This window comes from Desmodus rotundus, chromosome 3 (assembly GCF_022682495.2).
Source record: "Desmodus rotundus isolate HL8 chromosome 3, HLdesRot8A.1, whole genome shotgun sequence".
In the NCBI taxonomy this organism is placed as follows: domain Eukaryota; kingdom Metazoa; phylum Chordata; class Mammalia; order Chiroptera; family Phyllostomidae; genus Desmodus; species Desmodus rotundus.
The window spans coordinates 186,121,566-186,139,260 of NC_071389.1; the positions used below are offsets into that span (position 1 = coordinate 186,121,566).

At 43.7% G+C, this 17,695-nt stretch overlaps 1 protein-coding gene across 2 annotated transcripts in view; it reads left to right on the forward strand.

Annotated features, from left to right (window-relative positions):
• The window catches only part of ANO4 (anoctamin 4), a 321,384-nt gene that overhangs the window by 269,403 nt on the left and 34,286 nt on the right, over nucleotides 1–17,695 (forward strand). For both annotated transcript variants that reach the window (XM_045186936.3, XM_053921960.2), the window contains 4 exons: nucleotides 2,578–2,638; nucleotides 9,432–9,514; nucleotides 13,099–13,239; nucleotides 15,902–16,066. In XM_045186936.3, the coding sequence (XP_045042871.1) occupies nucleotides 2,578–2,638; nucleotides 9,432–9,514; nucleotides 13,099–13,239; nucleotides 15,902–16,066 (450 nt within the window). The remainder of the gene's footprint in view (nucleotides 1–2,577; nucleotides 2,639–9,431; nucleotides 9,515–13,098; nucleotides 13,240–15,901; nucleotides 16,067–17,695) is intronic.

The window sequence follows — 17,695 nt, forward strand, 5'->3', positions numbered from 1 at the left end:
GAAATGCCAGACTGATTCCCTGGAACTGAGGACGTTGGAATCAAATCAGAGTCCAGATCCTATTTAATCCATGGCTGCTCTGCTGATTGGGAAAGATTCCTCCCTGACCCTTGGATTTGCAAGGGTCAGACACCCAACTTTAACTGACTTAAGCAGAAAGGGACTTACTGGCTCATTTCCCTGGAAAAGACACTGGAGTAGTTCACACTGAGCACAAGGGCTTCATGGGCTGGAACTGGTCCTCCAGGCCTCCAGGTGTCGCTCTCTTGCCACCTGTCTATGTGATCATTCCACAGACACATTTTCCACGTGATAGGGAAGGTGACTATTGACTGCCATAGCCCCAGGCTTATGCCTTCCTTCTGTTTCAGAGGGTCTATGTCACCGAGTTTCAAATTTTGGGGAGGTAGGTGTCTTCCCCAGATATTCCATAATTTTAGCCTATGGATGCTTGTCCTGTGGAAGTAACAAGCACTTTGGGTAGAGGTCAGAAGCCAGGTTCTAGGTCATCCATCCTGGTGACTCTTCAGAGAAGAGAGGCCAATGTGTCCCAGGCGTCACTGAGTGTTGTCACTCTTCCAGAGGACGTTTCTGGTAGGAGTTGCGTTTGTAAGCCTGTCTGGAAGACAGGAGCACTGGAGGAGGCATCTCCCTTGATTGTAATCTGCCAGCCTGGGGTTTGAGAGGGAATGCCCTGAGAAGTGAAGACCTGAGGGCAGCGGTCCAGGCAGCACCTACTGTCATCGTCTGCTCAGCCAGGCAGGGCTCTGAGCATCCCTGATATTACCCCAAGAACGCCAGTCTGGCCTACTGCAGCAGATTTCTGAGCATGGGAAAATTACTTATGTAGTGACCCTTGAGGGAGAGACTGAAAATGAACTTGCGTAGTCCTCTAATCTGTGCTCTTAACTCTGCTTAGGGACTGCTACGTAACTCTCCCCACACCCTACCATCTCTCTCTCTCTCTCTCTCTCTCTCTCTCTCTCTCTCTCTCTCTCTCTCTCTCTCTCTCTCACTCACACACACACCCACACACCCACACACCCACCCACACCCACACCCACCCACCCACCCACCCCGCTCCGTTCAAGGCAACCTTCCATCTCCCCTGGAGTTTCTCCAGGTGTTTGTTTTTATGTTTTCTTAGTTCCCAGAATCAACCATCTTGCTTCTCTAGGGTTGATTTTGGCAGGGTGAGCCATCTGCTTATGCTACCTTACCATCTTAGTAGGAACCAGAAGTCCCTGTTAACTCACCACCCTCCCAATTCACATATTCTCAAATTCGTAACTGCAGCAGAAAAGTGTCTCTCTCCAAATGTTGGCATACCAGCCCCATGGAAGGGCTCAGAGTGATTCTATTTGGGCGATGTGCTCCCTGGTGACCTGCATGAGAGAGATCTGTAACCTGGAGAAGGGAGGAAAGCTGATCTGGGCAACCCACCGTAATGATAACCCACAACCCATTCCAGAATCTACCCTGGCAGCTACGACTCCTACCAACTCCCAGTGAATACCCTAATGGAGGGCCCACACCAACCGCAAGCCACTGGGACTGTCAGGCTCCATTGGATGCTGAGTGCCCGATGTGCTGCTTAACATTCCCCTGGCATATGAAGTAATTGGCTTTAGACTTTCATCTCACATTAGATGTTTGAATGATGCCTTCTCTCCTATGTTCAAAAAAAAAAAAAAAAAGAGAGAGCATAAACTGTTGGAAAATTTTGAAGCACTGCACACACTGATATAGCAGGGAAAGATCTGTTTATGCTTGGCACATTCTCTGAGGGCCAGTAAAGTATACTTTATAGCGAGCTGTAAAGCATCCCCCCAAAATTATGCTTTATGAATGTATCTATCATCATTCCAATTTGGCACAATATTGGTGTGATTTACCCTGGAGGCAGAAATGAGCTTGGCGGTTTTGCAGCAAGATTATCTTTGCTTTCTGCTGCAGAGTTTGTGGTAGAATATATTATTCTAACAACAGAGCATTTGCTACCTGGCTTTGTGTTACGTGTAGTAGGTAAATATGGTGATTACCGAAGGATTTAATACAGGTGGAAGTAGATTATGTTCATGGTTTGCTGTCTCCTCTTTATAATGCTGAAACCCAGAAATCAGCCCAGAAAATGTTCCCTCAAAACTATGCAAACACACTGGTGATGTTTTCAAAGTGAATAAATGAGGCATTAAAAACAGTGCTTGGGAAATCAGAAACTTTTAAAGCAGCAACAATAATACCTACCTGGTTTAAAATATATCCATATGTACATGTGAACGTATAATACATTTTTTAGTGCACAAAAGGAAATTCTTAGTAGCACTGTTGGGCTACTGATAAATGTACAACTAGCTAATACCCACATAAAGGGGAAAAAGTCTCTCTTCCATATCCAAACTACTTCACATTTACAGGAATTCACTTCTCGATTATGATACAAAAGGAATATCTTGCAAAGAAACCCTGGAAAATTTATTGTATCATCACATCTATTTTTCAAGATCTTGAAAAAGATTGTCACTTGTAATCTAGCATATAAGAAATTAGTTTAACTATGACTCGTCATGTTCCCAGGTCACCCACCTTTTTGACAACGGAGCCACTGTCTTCTTTGCTGTTTTCATGGCAGTCTGGGGTAAGTGTTCAACATCCATATAACTTGAGTTCACCCCATGTGCTCTGTGAGATGGTCCTTTACAAATCTGACTTCGGATGTGAAAGGAAGAAGCTCAAGTCAGTACAGGAGCCTGTTCTATTAGACATGAGCTGATAACTAATGCATTTGGCTCATTTACAAAGTGATACTGTAGAAGAGAAACATTTCTAATTTCTCTTTTCTTAAACCTTCAGCAATTTTATCAGCATTCCATTATTAGAGTAAAATTTACCTTCTGTTGGAGAGAAACATAAAGCTTATGGTACATTGAAAGGTATGGTGAGAGCTGAATACCCATCTCAGTATATACAGGACTTTCTGCAGTGAGTGGGATCTTTTCATCAGGCCCGTGTATGAGTACCCACCTCTGACTTTCTTCCAATTCTGGTCAAAACGACCCCCTATAAACAAGAGCTGCTTAAAAGGCTGAATCAAGTCCTTCTATATACGTTCAAGCAAACAGCCCCATAGTAACAAGGTGTGATGGAAGTTTCACTTAAAGAATTACTTAACCCACTTCTTAGTAAAATAATTATAAAGCTTTAATTTAATGGTATAGAAAAGAGTCTGGACCAACTCATAGTGAACAGTGAATGCTGGTTATCTGTGGAGAGGAGAATTCGTAGGAGGGTAAGAATCAATAGTGATGAGGGACAAATTTTTTACACTTTTCAGTTTGATTTGAAATTTTTTCAATGATTATTTTTTCTAGAATTTAAAATACCAAATCTGAATTCTGATGTTACCAAGCTCTACTAACTTGAGGCTTAGGCTCATGTTGTCCCTTCATTGTGGGGTAAATATCAGTCTTCCCTGTTTTCAGGGCCCAGCTGAGATGTCATCTGCTCTTAGCTCTAAGATGAGCTCTACTTTGAACTTCCTTAGCACTTGGTTTATATCATTTTGGGGGAAGTTATAATGACATCTATGTATAATTTATGTTTCCTTGCAGGTTCATGGTCCTCAAGGACAATTATTGTTACTGGAGACCTCATGCATTTCCTTTAAAGACACAGAGATTCGTATTTGGTGGGTGGGTGGGTGAATGGATGGGATGGGTAGATGGAAAAAAGGAAAAGACAAGGAAATTACCAAAAGGATTTGTTTATGAGATGAATGTGTTTAAATGCTCTTTGACAAGTGGAAATATAAAACATTATTCTCTTGAGGAGGCTGACCTACCTAGAGATCATCAAAGGAAAATTGTCCCACTCCCCATCACAGCTCTGTTAAAGGGATATATTTTGATGCCAGCCCCTTTCAACCAGTGGGTATTTGACCCAAGATCACTTACACTGTAGGTTAGTGAATGGCCTGGGACAAAACCTGAGATTTTGCATTTTTAAGAATGTGGATTTGGAAATGAGGACAGAGACAAAGAATTGGCAGTAGGAGCTGACAGGGAAAGATGCAGAGAGGGTGTGAGGGAGGAAGAGAGAGGTTGAGATTGATAATCAGATAGAGGTATGGACCAGGAATAATTATGAGAAGTCTGAAGTTATGAGAAATCAGAACCTACAAATAAGCAGAAACAAAGAACTCGTGGAAAAGATACAGAATACTGGGTGCAGAAGACAACTGGGAGGAAACGTGGGACATTCCCCCAGAGAGAAGCAAAGGGAGAGTGTAGCCAAGCCATGCTGTTAGCAGTAGGGTGTCCTCATGAAGACCAGGGTCTCTTGTGACCAAGGTCTCTCTCACTGCCGGCTCCCAGACGCCGGCTCTGAAGGGGCGTAGTCTTCAAAAACCCTCACCATCTGTGCATCTCTGTGCATCTCTTTCCCTTGCAAACAAAGGAAGCTAATCATTAATAGAGTTTCGGCTACTGGATTGAGCTCTCAGATCACGAATGTGTATTTGGTTTTTCTAGACCATGTTAGTATCGGTAACCACAATCAAGAATTCTTATAAGCCATCCAATGCTTAAACTTTGCCATGCTTACAACTGAGAAAACTTTAAAATATATATTTATTTCTTAAACCAGTGGTTCTCAACCATTTTCAAGCCATAACGCACACATAAAATGATAATATTTGCACAGTGCACTAATGCACATGAAGGAGCCTGCTCAGGGTCTGGGATAAGACTGCCCGAAGAACCCCAGTCCTAGCAACCCCAAGGGCTGAAGGGATTATTATGTCTTGCAGACCAATAACCTATTCCTGTCATCTCATTGGGAAGCTCTGCTTTGGGCCACTAGTCTGCTCTGTAATGAGTTAATGCTTCTGTAGAGAGAATTGTATTCTGGAAGAATAAACATACAAAACGCCCTTACCCACTTTAATATTTCACCCATTTTAGATATACTTTAACTGAAGCAATGTTCTCTTCTCCCGCAGTGTTCCCTTTGAGATTCTACATAGGAGTAAAGTTCTGGTACAGAGACATTTGCCCACGAGCCAGAGGCTGTCATCTCCACCCCTCACCCAGTACTACTCTTACAAAGGGGATGGCATCCCTTTCTCGCAAGCTGGCACGTCTGATGCTGGGCATAAAAAATAGGTTTGCTTTATCCCTGCCAACCTCAGCTGATAGATTGGTGGTGGCTGCATGTAGGATGGAGTTGAGAAGCTTCTGAGGTTGCAAGTAGGTGGATTGGATGTTTGACAGTTCTCGTACCTTGGAGGGTACTCAGTAAGACTCTGACAGATGTTTTGTAATAACCTTTGGGCACACGGGGACATTTTGGGTTCACTCCAGGCAATGCAAGCCTAGAATAATTTATCCTCTGAATTGCTCTGTTTTAGTTGCGTAAGTCTTATATTGTTCCCAAGAAAAGAATGAGAAAAAGAATGATTTACCCAAGTGTTTCTTTGTAGATAGGGCTGTGCCTTCCGCAGAAATCTGGAGTGGCCAGTAAGAGTGTTACAATAATAGCATACAATAATTGAGGGCTTACCATGTGCTGGAGCTGTGATAAACATTGTATAGTATCGTCTCAGTTTACCTTTACAGCAACCTTTGAAGAAGGTACTAGTACTGTTTTTACCCCCATGTAGCTAGAAAGTGACAATGCCAAGAGTTAAACGGGCAAATACTCTACTCCTAGGATCAGATACTGTTTGTAACCCTGTTTCTGCTTAGAGATCTGAACTTTGAGATAAAGGACTCTGATGCTCATTTCGAGCCCCAGGTATACTGCTTTGCAGTGCTGATGTTCTATAAAAGTATATCAGTCCTAGTAGAGTCCAGTTTAATGGCCTTAGGGTCATCCTTTATGATTGACAAGTTGCAACATTTAAGAAAACTTTATGTTTAAGAAACGGCTAGCTATGGAGATGTTGGGAACAGACGTAAGTGGTTTCCAAGACCTCGGAAGAAATGGGTTCGTGTGTTTGTTTTGTTGCCTTTTGCTTTGTGAGTTCACCTGAGGAAAAATAGGGCTCCATTGGGAGCCCATCTGTAGCAGATGGGGAGGGCCTTAGTGTGGGGCCCACTGCCTTTGTTCACGTCCACAGGCCTGTGATGGCAGAGCCCCCTGGGGACCCTCGGGGCATACTGTGAGCCTGGGGCTCTGGGCTGGACCCACAGTGCGACTCTCTCCTCAGTGCGACTCTCTCCTCAGTGCTCATTTTTGTGCAGAAACATTCCATAGACAAAGCAATTATGACCTAAATTAGCTTTTCTTCCTAGGCAAAAAAAAAAAAAAGTCTTCAGGGAACTAGATGCTGGTAGAGACCTGTCAGACAGCATATTACTTCCCCTAGTTCTTCATTTGTGGTTTTTTTTCCTCATTCCTCTGTTTTCTTCACACTTCCATTGTTGCCCAAAATCAATCTCCCCCTAGTAAACAAACACTATGGCTCTCAGAGCTCTCCAATCAGTAACAAGACTGTGCTGCGAATTCAGAGATTCTGTATATGGCCCTGTCAGTCATTTGCGAATGAAGTATGTCCCATGTTTTTAAAGTAAATTTTATAATAATTGGCCTTTTATTTCTGGATATTTATACTATCTTTATCTTTTTTTAAAATAGACTTTATTTTTTAGAACAGAATTAGTTCTATAACATAGTAATTATAATACAGGGTGTTATGTCCTATTTACCGTGGGACAGTGAGGGTCCATGTGCCAACTCCCTGAGTCAAAATAGAAAAGCAGAAAAGACAAGACATTGGAACCAAGTGTTGAATTTTCCAGGCAAAGGAGTCGGGTAGGAGAAGGTGCAGATAACATTCAGAATTGAGAATAGTGTGGACAGAGCTCTGAAAGGAAGGGTGTTCAGAGCAGTGGAGACTGTGCATTAGTTTGTATGCAATAGAGTGTGCGTTAGTTTTGTGGGGGTGCTGTAACAAAACGCCACAAACTGGGGACCTTGAAACAGCAGAAATTTGTTCTTTCATAGTTCCAGAGGGTAGAAGTCCAAACGCAAGGGCTCAGCAGGGTTGGAAGGCTCTGGGGGGAATCTATTCCATGCCTCTCTCCTGGCTTCTTGTGACAGCCAGCAACCCTAGACGCATCACTCCAGACTCCACTTCCACCTTCATCTGCGTTCGCCCTGAGTCCTACCTTTTTTAAGGACACTAATCCTATCATATTAAGGGCCCACCCCACTCAGTATGAACTCATTTTAACTAGTAAATCTGCAGTTACCTTATTTCCAAGTAAGGTCATATTCTGGAGTTGGAGCTTAGGACGTCAACATATCTTTTGGGAGGTGGGGAACAATTCAACCCATAACAGAGGGCGTGTTGAGGGGTGAAACTTGCCTTTTTTTCTTTGCCGATTTTACTTTATATCCTTTCACTGTAATAAATCTTAGCCATGAGAACCACCATGCGCTGAGTGAGTCCTCCTCATAAGTCGTCAACTCCCTGTCCCTGGAGGTGGTCTTGGGGACCCCTGACACAACAAGACTCACAGGAAGGACTCCAGTGAAAAATGGCTTCTTAGTGTTGGCACCTTTATTAACCTCTGCAGACATCCATTGTTTTCGTTTTCCTCCTCAAGAAATAAGCACTTGCCCTGGCCCGGTGGCTCAGCTGGCTGGAGCATGGTCCTGTACTCCACGGTGCAGGTTGAATTCCCGATCAGGGCACATACCTGGGTTGCAGGTTTGATCCCGGGTCAGGGCATGTGCAAGAGGCCGCTGGTCAATGTTTCTCACATTTCTCTCTCTCTCTTCTCCTCTCTCTAAAAATCAATAAAAACATCCTCAGGTGAGGATATTAAAAAAAAGAATTAAGCACTTGATTATTTTAGGTATGGCTTTCTTAACAACTATAACTACTCTGAATTTTTAAGATTTTAGAAAGGCTTTATGGTATATGTACCATGTATTCTATAACACCCCAGGAGGTCTGGGAAGGACCCCAGGTTCAAATACACTGATATGGCTGCTTTCAATGTATGACTAGCCTCATTGAGAGGGATAATGCAGGTTGACTAACCTAATATGCAGTAACCTAATGTCAGCCCAGGTCAGAGCTTGCCACAAGGTGAGTTCACTCTAAACGTTGGCAGGGAAACTTAGAATTTTTAGGTCATTTGGAATGTTGGCATTGCAGGTAGGGATCATAGACCTGTACTTCCGTTTCTCTCTTGCTCAACAGGACAGAGAGAGTTAGGGACGTGCATTGATTTGCCAGCAGCAGCACAGCTTGTATCAGAGCGAACTAGATTTAAGGCCTGGGAACGAGTGTCTAGGTCGCATGCCAGTGAGCTCTTAATTGGTACCCCACTTTATCTTTCCAGTTACGTGTTTCAAAAATACATGTTCCATGCCTGAACACTATGAATGAGGAGGCAGTGAAAACAAGGCGGAGCAGGAGAGAAGAAAGTAGTTTTCTTTCTTTGGAATGGGCGTTTGGATGTTTACTTTTCTGCATGAAGTTAATTCCAAATACATGGCATATTTTTGCCTCTGTAAGTCTGAGTACACAGCAAGGCCCAACAGAGATAGACTCACTGATTCTGTCCCCTGCGGTGTCCCTGTGACATCCCCGGCTACAGGTGTCCTCCAAGTGTGCGTGTCCGTATGTGCATGCATCCCTCATTTGGCTTGTGACTTCCAAGGCAGCAAGATTGTGTCTCGATCATTTTTTTCCCTCTCTGTGTCGTTGATTAGTGCTCAACAATTCATTTGGGTAGATGTTTTAAATATAATTGAGTAGAAAGTTACTTCATTTGGGTGAGGATAACCCCCATGTTTCCATGGGTGGGGAGGCCAGCATCTGTTGGAAAAGGTTCTTAAAGAATTTATACACATTTGCCTTCAGTGGGACAATAGAGAGATGGTTTGTAGCAGGAAAGAAGCAGTAGCATTTCTTCCTCCAATAAAATAGCTTCCTTCAATGAAATAGTAAAATAAATTTTACATACATTGTATATAGATACTGGCTGTGAGGGGGACTTGTGGGACAACTGATCACTGCCAATCACATACTGCTAAGTTTTATTTTTGCCTCTGCCCCGCCTGCCTCTCGCCTTTAAAAACAAATACTCTGTCGATTAGAGGGCTGTTAGTAACCTAGTTCCCTGTACCCTGGCATCCTGGGAGTTTTGTCATTCTAACGAATCTGTTCTGCCTCGACTTGCAGATTAGCTTAATTTAATTCCACATGAAATCTCTAATTTTTCATTAGGTGTGATACAAGCTTAGTAATTCTCAGACAACATTCCTACTCACGTTGTTAAGTTTAGCTGAAAGTTCTAACACTCAAGGACGCTTCCGAACAGCTGTCATTTTTTGCAATGGCTTCGTCATTTAGTGACACAGTTAACGGCATTGCTTGGTGGTAAAATGTTTGTGTCTTTCTATGCTTGTTGCAGCAACAGTCTTCCTGGAGTTTTGGAAAAGACGAAGAGCAGTAATTGCGTATGACTGGGATTTGATAGACTGGGAAGAAGAGGAGGTTTGTATTGTTTACTTCAGAATTTTTTAAAAAGCAAATCACCCAGAAATACACAATCTCCTTGAATTTTCACTCCCCGCTCTGTGACAGAAGTCAGGTTTACTCATAAAGCATTTTCAGTGTCTGTTTTTGCAGAAAACTCCAAGCAGTATAAAACTACTAACAGATTTTTTTTAAAAAAAGACATTTTGATTGCTTCAGTGGAATGAAATTCCATAGCTAAGTAAATCATTTTACTGTTATGTAGAAGCATCCAAAGGATTGGCTGTAAGATTTGCTTAGTTTTCTTAAATATCATCCATTTCTTTACTTTAGCGGAAGGAGGGTAATAGTTTTACAACCCTGGGCACATGGACGCAAACCTCATAAGAGAACATTTCCTCCAAGGAAATGTTCCGGGAGCTCTCCAGGACCCTGGACAGTGCCCAGATGTGCGCAAACCCAGCAGTATCCCCTGAAGTGGGGAATGCTGGAGGAACTACTGCTCACGTGGCCTCCTTGATGGACGTGACTAAATGCCACATCCATCAAGGAGGCCACATGAGCAGCTCTAGATAAAGCTGCCGAAGAGAAGACACCTCCGTCCTTCAGACTTCATTTTCTCACACATTTCCCCGATCCATCACTCTCCTGTTCTGGCCAGGACACCATGCCCTCTCCTAACCTGGGTCTGGTCTTGGTCCTCTCTTCTTGCCCTAGGCCCATCGGAAGTCTCTCAAGTGCTCATGCTCGTCTTGGTCACCACATAGGGACCCTACTTCCCCTGTCAGCGGATCCAGGCCCACATTCTTCTTTCCTTCCTCTCATTCATTGTCTCTTACCTCCTGAGTCCCATTTCCTAAGAGCCTCGCTGTGCTAGGAAATCAGATAAACGAATCAGATATGATGTGGGATGGATATTAATGGGTATTTTGCTTTCATGCAGATATATTTTATGTATTGAAAAGAATATTCTAGAAACATAAATGAGAATTTTAGCCCTGTGATTGGTTTAGTGAGGGAGATAATTTTGAGAGGTATTTTTTAAATTACTTTATTGTTGTTCATTTACAGTTGTCTGTACTTTCTCCCCACACTTCCCCTGCCACCCCAGCCAAACCCACCTCCCTCCCTTGCTTCTACCCTCCCCCTTGGTTTTGTCCATGTGTCCTTTATAGTAGCTCCTGAGAACCCTTCTCCCCACTGTCCCTTCCCCCATTTTGTCTTTTCTTCAAATCACACCTCATGACTGTCTGCCTTTCCTCCTCATGCCCACGAATGCAATTTGGGCAGTTTTAGATCTGGCAATAGTACTGGAATTTTCAGCAGTCCCTGATCCTTTGATAAGGCCTCTATCATGCTTTGGTGAGCATTCCCCAGATAACGATTCCTGGGTTTGAAGCGACTGCCCAGGTGACTGGCGCCTACGGGCAGCATCCACGCCGTGTTCGGGACGTCCTCCCGGGTGAAGCTGCTCTGCTCCTTGTCACGTGTGTTCATGTCAGCGACTTTCAATTGGGATGAAAATGTTCTTCCCTGGGAGGCACATTTGAGTCACCACTAAGCAATTACATCCTCTGAGACAAATGACTTCACCTTTGGACTTCTTTTCATTTCTAAAGAGAAGAGGTGTGTCTAAGTTGTCCTCTTCAGCTATACAGTGTGGCATTATTTCAGTGCCATTGACAAAAGCAGTCTAAAAGTCACTGTTGGCACTTTTGGAGCCATCTACGATGTGGGTACCGTCAGGATAAACACCCCTTGTAAGTCTGGAGCCCTCTGCCTCCCAGCTCCGTGAAAGAGCTTGAACTGTTCTTTCACTCAGCAGTCACTGGTGAGGAGCTAGCCTTGGTAGGTAGCCCTGCGAGGCTCCAGTTCTCCATCTGAGAGTCATTGCAGAAATGCCTCTCCTAGCCTACACCTCTCAGCTTGCAGTGCAGAAACGTCAGACGTGCTGCGTGCCTCCTTCCGGGTAACCCAGGGCGTTAGTGTGCTGGGGCTGCTATAACAAAGTACCACGGTCTGGGTGGCCTAAACAACAGAAATGTATTGTCTCTCAGCTCTGGAGGCTGGAAGCCTGAGATCAAGGTGTTGGCAGCATTGGTTTCTTCTGGCTGTGAGAGAGGGATCTGTTCCAGGCCCTTCCCCTTGGCTTGTAGATGCCCATCTACTCCCCGGGCCTTTTCACTTTCTTCTCTTTGCATCTCTGTCTAAATTTCCTCTTCTTATAAGAACACTAGCCATGTGGGTTTAGGGGCTCCCCTAATGACCTCATTGTAACTCAGTTACCTCCGCAAAGGCCCTGTCTCCAAATACAATCACAGTCTGATGTGCTGGGCATCAGGACTTCAATATAAAAATTCACATGAGGGACAAAATTCAGCCCATAAGACCCAGGAAGACAGGCCTGGCTCCGTGATTAGCCTCAGTTCCTTGATGATTAACTCAGCAACTCTTGATGACACGGCCTGATAACAGTTTCCCAAAGTAGCAGAAGATTCTAGGTCTGTTCTATGTAAATGCTCAAGTGTAATTGCCTAAAATAAAGGAAAGAAGGCAGAAGCTGTTTCTAACTGTGTCCTCCCCTGACGTTCCCCATTACCAGCCCCTGAGTGAAGTCCAGCGTTGGGCTTACCCTATAGCAGGAACTGGGCTGTGCCTCCTGCTCCACAGGCTGGGGCCGCTCTTCACAACCTCTCTTCTGTCAGCTGCCTCTTCCCTGTCTGCTAGGACCTTCATCTGAGTCTTGAGTGTTTCTGCCTCGATTAACTCAGTCTCCACTTCTCCAGCGTTTCCGCTCATTTTCTCTCCTCTTCCAAGACACTCGATAGTGTCAACTACATGTACACTTAATTAACCAGAACCACTTCAGCATACCCTCTTGCTGCGATTACCTTTCCGTAATCCAATCATTGCTTTTTACTCAGAAGATTTTCACATTGGACGGGGCCCAAATAATTGAAATAAAATCTCAGCTTGATTTACAGTTGGAGGAGCTTGGATTTTAGCTGGATTTGAAAGGTATTTACTTTGTTTTCAATACCACTTAAGAACATTTAAAATTAGTGGTTAACGTGAATGACTCCTATATGAGCTTATTGAAAAAAATAGAGATATTATGTTTTTAGCTGCCTAAATAAAAAACAAAACAGAAAAAAGAGCTTGAAGAATACTAAGAATTATATTGTCATTATAACTCACAAAATGAATTCTAAACATTCTGCTATTCAGATTTGCCCGTATGTTCATATCATTTCCTGGTAATGAAAGTAAAATATTATCAGTTGTTTCAAACTACTGGAGATGGGACAGGTGGTCCCTTTTCTCATTCTCAGTTTCTTTCTTCAAGCACAGTTTAATAACAGACATTTAACTATGAGTCTAAATTACATTGCCTTGATGATAATGAGCCTAGATCATCTTTCTTTAGATTTTTCTTCAAGTGGCCAATTTCCAAACATCTACACCTGGGTCTCAAGCCCACCTCATTGGTTGACCGGGTAATGTGGCAGCCATTGACTCAGTTTTCCTGGGAGGCAAATGATTTTTTCTTATTGTGTGCGTTCCTCTTCAGAGCATAAAAAATGTGCCTGCTTGTTTTTTAGGAAGAAATACGGCCCCAGTTCGAAGCCAAGTATTCCAAGAAAGAGCGGATGAATCCCATTTCAGGAAAGCCAGAACCATATCAAGCATTTGCAGATAAATGCAGCCGACTGATCGTTTCTGCATCAGGAATATTTTTTATGGTTGGAAACATTTTTACAAAACTCTTTGAATTGCTTTATAAAGTACAGACTTGTAGCATGGTAGCAACAATAATCATGTCAGGCATTTGCACAGTTTTACAAAAGAGTTTTTTCGTGTTCTCTTACATGATTCTCACAACAATTCTGTGAGCTAATGTAGGGACATTGTCCCTGTAGTAGAGATGGAGAAACTACTGCAAAAGGTTAAAGGCTTGTCCAGGTAGCCACTAAATAGCCAGTGAACTGCCGAGAGCTCAGATCCTCTACTTTAATCCGGGATTCTTTCCATTTATCTTTGCCACACTGAAAGCAACTACAAACACGAGATAGGACCGGCAGCAGGGTTTCCCAAATGTTGTTTTTACCATGCCCATGGAAGAAAGGCATTCCCTGTCGTGACCCAGCCTGTGCTTTGCAAATAGATACGTAAACCTAAAGAGAGTAACTGAAAAATGCTCACCGGTACAATATGTAACAAACTGCATTTTTATGTTTTATTATAGTCTTGTTTAATGTTGAATATAGTCTGATTTTTTGTTTCATTATAATCTTTTTTTTTATAACCACCTAAAATTGATTTTCAGACTCACTAATGGTTATACCAGTTTGAAAAGTACTAATTTGAAGCTGCTTTGTTAGCTTTTCCTAAAAAGAAGTCATTTCATGATCAACATTGACCCTTAATTACTGAACAAAACACAATGCAAATTTTTCAGAAATGTTATTTTAGAGCTACAAGGAATAGTTAGGATTGTCCTTTCATCTTTCCAAGTGGCAAGCATGAGCACATATGTACCTCCTAGGTCAGTAGAACAATCTACAGCAGATCCAGACAACCCACCCCCTTTAGTCAAAGAAACTGGGGAGGTGAAAGGGTAGGCCGTGCGCCCAGGGTCCCTCAGCTCAGATGCACGTTCGAGCCGTGCCCTCCCACAGAGACTGTTCGTAAGCAGGTGTGTCGTGCTGTGCCTTCTCTAAGTACAGGCAGAGTTACTGTCCTGGTTTTTGTTTCTCACGAGAAGACGTATAGATGTTGACGAGGAACCTGGAAGTTAGGAGACTGAAGCCGTGGAGAGCACAGGCTACTTGTCCAAGCTCACACTGTTAGGTGGGAGCTGAGCCAGGGCTCAGGCCCGGCTTCCAAGTCCAGCAAGCTGTCCATCGCATCATACTGCCACCCTTGTCTGGAATCCATCGTGGACTTCACCTTGCTCCCCATCAACAGCTCCGGGATTAAGACATGGACAGTTTTCCATTCCTTTGTTGATTGTTATTACTACATAATAATAATTTGGCCAGTTCTGGTGAGGGTTCGGGCTCAAGTTTAGAGCATCACTCATAGTAAGCCAAAAATAGGGTTTGTGTAAAACAGAGGCATGCTTCTTTGAAGAAAGAAATCTGTGAGTCAGCAAAGGCCTTCCAAAGGCCCAGCTCTAAGATCTTCTGTTTGATAACTAAGTAGGCTAAGGTCTCTCCACTCTGACGTATTAAGTGAGTCACCTAATGAAAGGCACAAAACTTTCTGGAGTCTTAGATTCTCATTGTTTTCTAGAGCTAGAACACAGGCTGTATTCTTCGCCAATACTATCAAGTCTTCAGAGAAAGATGCCTCGGTTCAGTCTGTGTTCGTATCCGATGAATAAGAGATTATGCACCTATCACGTAGTTGGCCTATTCGGCAACCAATAGCAGAACACCTGTGGTTGTGCTAAGGGGCTACAGAAAGTATGTGACACAGACACTGTCCCTGCCCTGCGGGAGAGACTGACAGTGATCCAACTGACAATTGTCGGGCACTTTAAGGAGGATGCTGAAGGACCGGTATAGGTGCCATGTAACAAACAAAAAATCTGGGGCAGTCATGAAAAGCTTAAATTGTTAAGTGGTTTTGGGCTGAGTGTGAGGGTTGGGTAATTGTTAACTAGGCTGCGAGTGTGTGTTTGGCAGGGGAATGGGCGCATCAGCATTTTAGGCAAAAGAAATGGCCTTGAAGATTGAGGGTGCTTAGCCCATTGCAAACAGTGAGAGAAGGTCTGGAGCCCCCCGAGGTGAGGGGAAAATGGTCCTCAGTGGGGCTGGAAAGTCTTGCAGGTCATCTTAAGGGCTTTGCTTTTATTCTAAGTAAAAGGAAAGCAGTAAATAGTTCTAAACAGAAGAGTGACATCATAAGGTTTCCATGATAAGCACGTTCATCTGTTCAATCTAATATTCTGCTTAATGAAATGTTACCCCACAGCTTACAGAACTTATTAATTTTCAAGCACTATGGTTTTTCTATTTGAATAAGAAAACACAAACATGCATTTTTCCCTTTTTTGCTCAATCCCTTCACTCCCTGCACCCAGCCCCCAACACCCCCACCAACAGCTGTCAGCCTGCTCTCTATCTGAGTCTGTCTCTATTTTGCTTGTTGTTCATTTTTGCTCATTAGCTTCCACACGAGTCAATCCTGTGGTATTTGTCTTTCTGTGACTTATTCCACTTCCATACAGACTAGAGAAAGTATTAACCATAGTGGAAACGATGCGTTGTATTGTGCTTTCTTGAGTCAGGACCATGGTTGCTTTATTCGCTTTGGTCACCAGAGGATTTGCCAGATGGGGGGACATTCCTGCAACATACCCCCACGGTGCTCACTGGGTCTCCTCCATCTTCCCGCCAGATCTGCGTGGTGATCGCCGCCGTGTTTGGGATCGTCATTTACCGGGTCGTGACCGTCAGCACTTTTGCTGCCTTCAAGTGGGCGTTAATCAGGAATAACTCTCAGGTTGCAACCACAGGGACTGCCGTGTGCATCAACTTCTGTATCATCATGCTGCTGAATGTGGTGAGTGAGCCGCCAGGTAACTAGCCAAGTGGATCAAACGTGTGGGCTGCAGGTGGTGGCTCTCTTCTGTGGCTAACGGGACCTGGCCTCAGAGAGTCATGTAGCAAAGTGCCCGGTGTGAGGTACACTCTGGTCTGGGGATTTTGAAGGCCTGAGTCAAATCCAGTGTTAGATTTATGGGCAAGGCATTCGCCCCCTCTGAACCTTAGTTTTCTTATTTATCCAATAAGACAACACTGAATACTTCTTGGGGAAATTTAGGAACATAAATTTATTTGAAAAGCCCAGCTCAGAATCTGTAACATAGCTCAACACTATTGGTTGCCATTTTCTTTGGATTCTAAATGGCGCGAAGGTTGTCAGTGTCCACAGCATTCCTTGAGAGGACCCTGCAAGGAACATTTCAGGGTGGTCCCCGTTGCTTGTGTAGATTTCAGTTACTTTTTTCAAATGTGTATTTCAGTCCAGATGACTCCCTGGAACCCCACATGTGTAAACTGCCTACTCAATCATCCTCACTCGACATATTCAAAGCCAGACTCCCCCATGCCCTCCAGAATCTGCTCCTCCAGCAACCTCCCCCGTTGTAGTTGCTCAGGCAAAAACCTTAGTGCCGTCCTTGCCTCTGTTGTTTCCCCCACCAGCAAAGTGTTTCCAGAATTTGATCACTTTTCACACATCCTTGACTCCCATGTGGGTTATAGCTACGCCCTCCTCTCGGGACTCCTGGCTTCCATGTTTGTTGTCCTCGGTCTGCTCTCATCACAGTGGACAGAGCGAGCTTCTTATCTAGATGTCAGTTCCTGTCACTCCTCTGTTCACAATGCCCGGTGGCTTTCCTCTCACTCAGAATAAAAGTTTACGTCTTCACTTGGTCCCCGGGGCTCTCTGCCACCTGGCCCCAGCAACTTCTCTCACCCTGGCTCTTCCCTGCCCGCGGCTTCTCCTGCTCCTCGCTGGCCTTCCCATGGTTCCTTAGATGTGCCAGCAACATTCTCAACCTAGGACTTTTTACTTGCTCTTCTTTCTGCCTGGAATATTCTTCTCCACCAGGTCTGCATAATAACTGGTCCCTCAGCTCCTTCGGGTCTTTGTTCAAATGTGACTTTCTAATGGCTTCCCTAGTCACTCAATTTAAAATTGCAACGCACTCCTCCCATCTGACAACTTTGTCTCCTTGCCTGCTTTATTTTTCTCTGTAACATTTATCACCATCCCATATGCTGTTTTTTATACATAGTTATTCCGCCTTCTCCATTGGAATGTAGGCCCATGAGGGCAGACAGTTTTGTCTGTTTTCATTACTATTGTTTTTTACCACGGTCCAGAACAGGGCCTGGCACATAGTAGGCACTCAGTAAGTTGTTGTTATTTGCAGAACAAAAGGTAATGGCTGACGTTGTTAGACTTGAGATCAACCTATACCTAAAATGCTGACATTAGAGGTTCATAGTAGGTAACAAATAAGATAATGTATGTGGAGTTCCCAGCACAGTGTCAAGCCTAGATGTGTTCAGATAAGTATCGTTCCCCTCACCCTCATTCATATTGCATCTTAACTCTGGGCTGTGACAAATGCTCTCATTATTATAAAAGGGCTTTCTAAAGGCCAAGTAATTTAATACTATT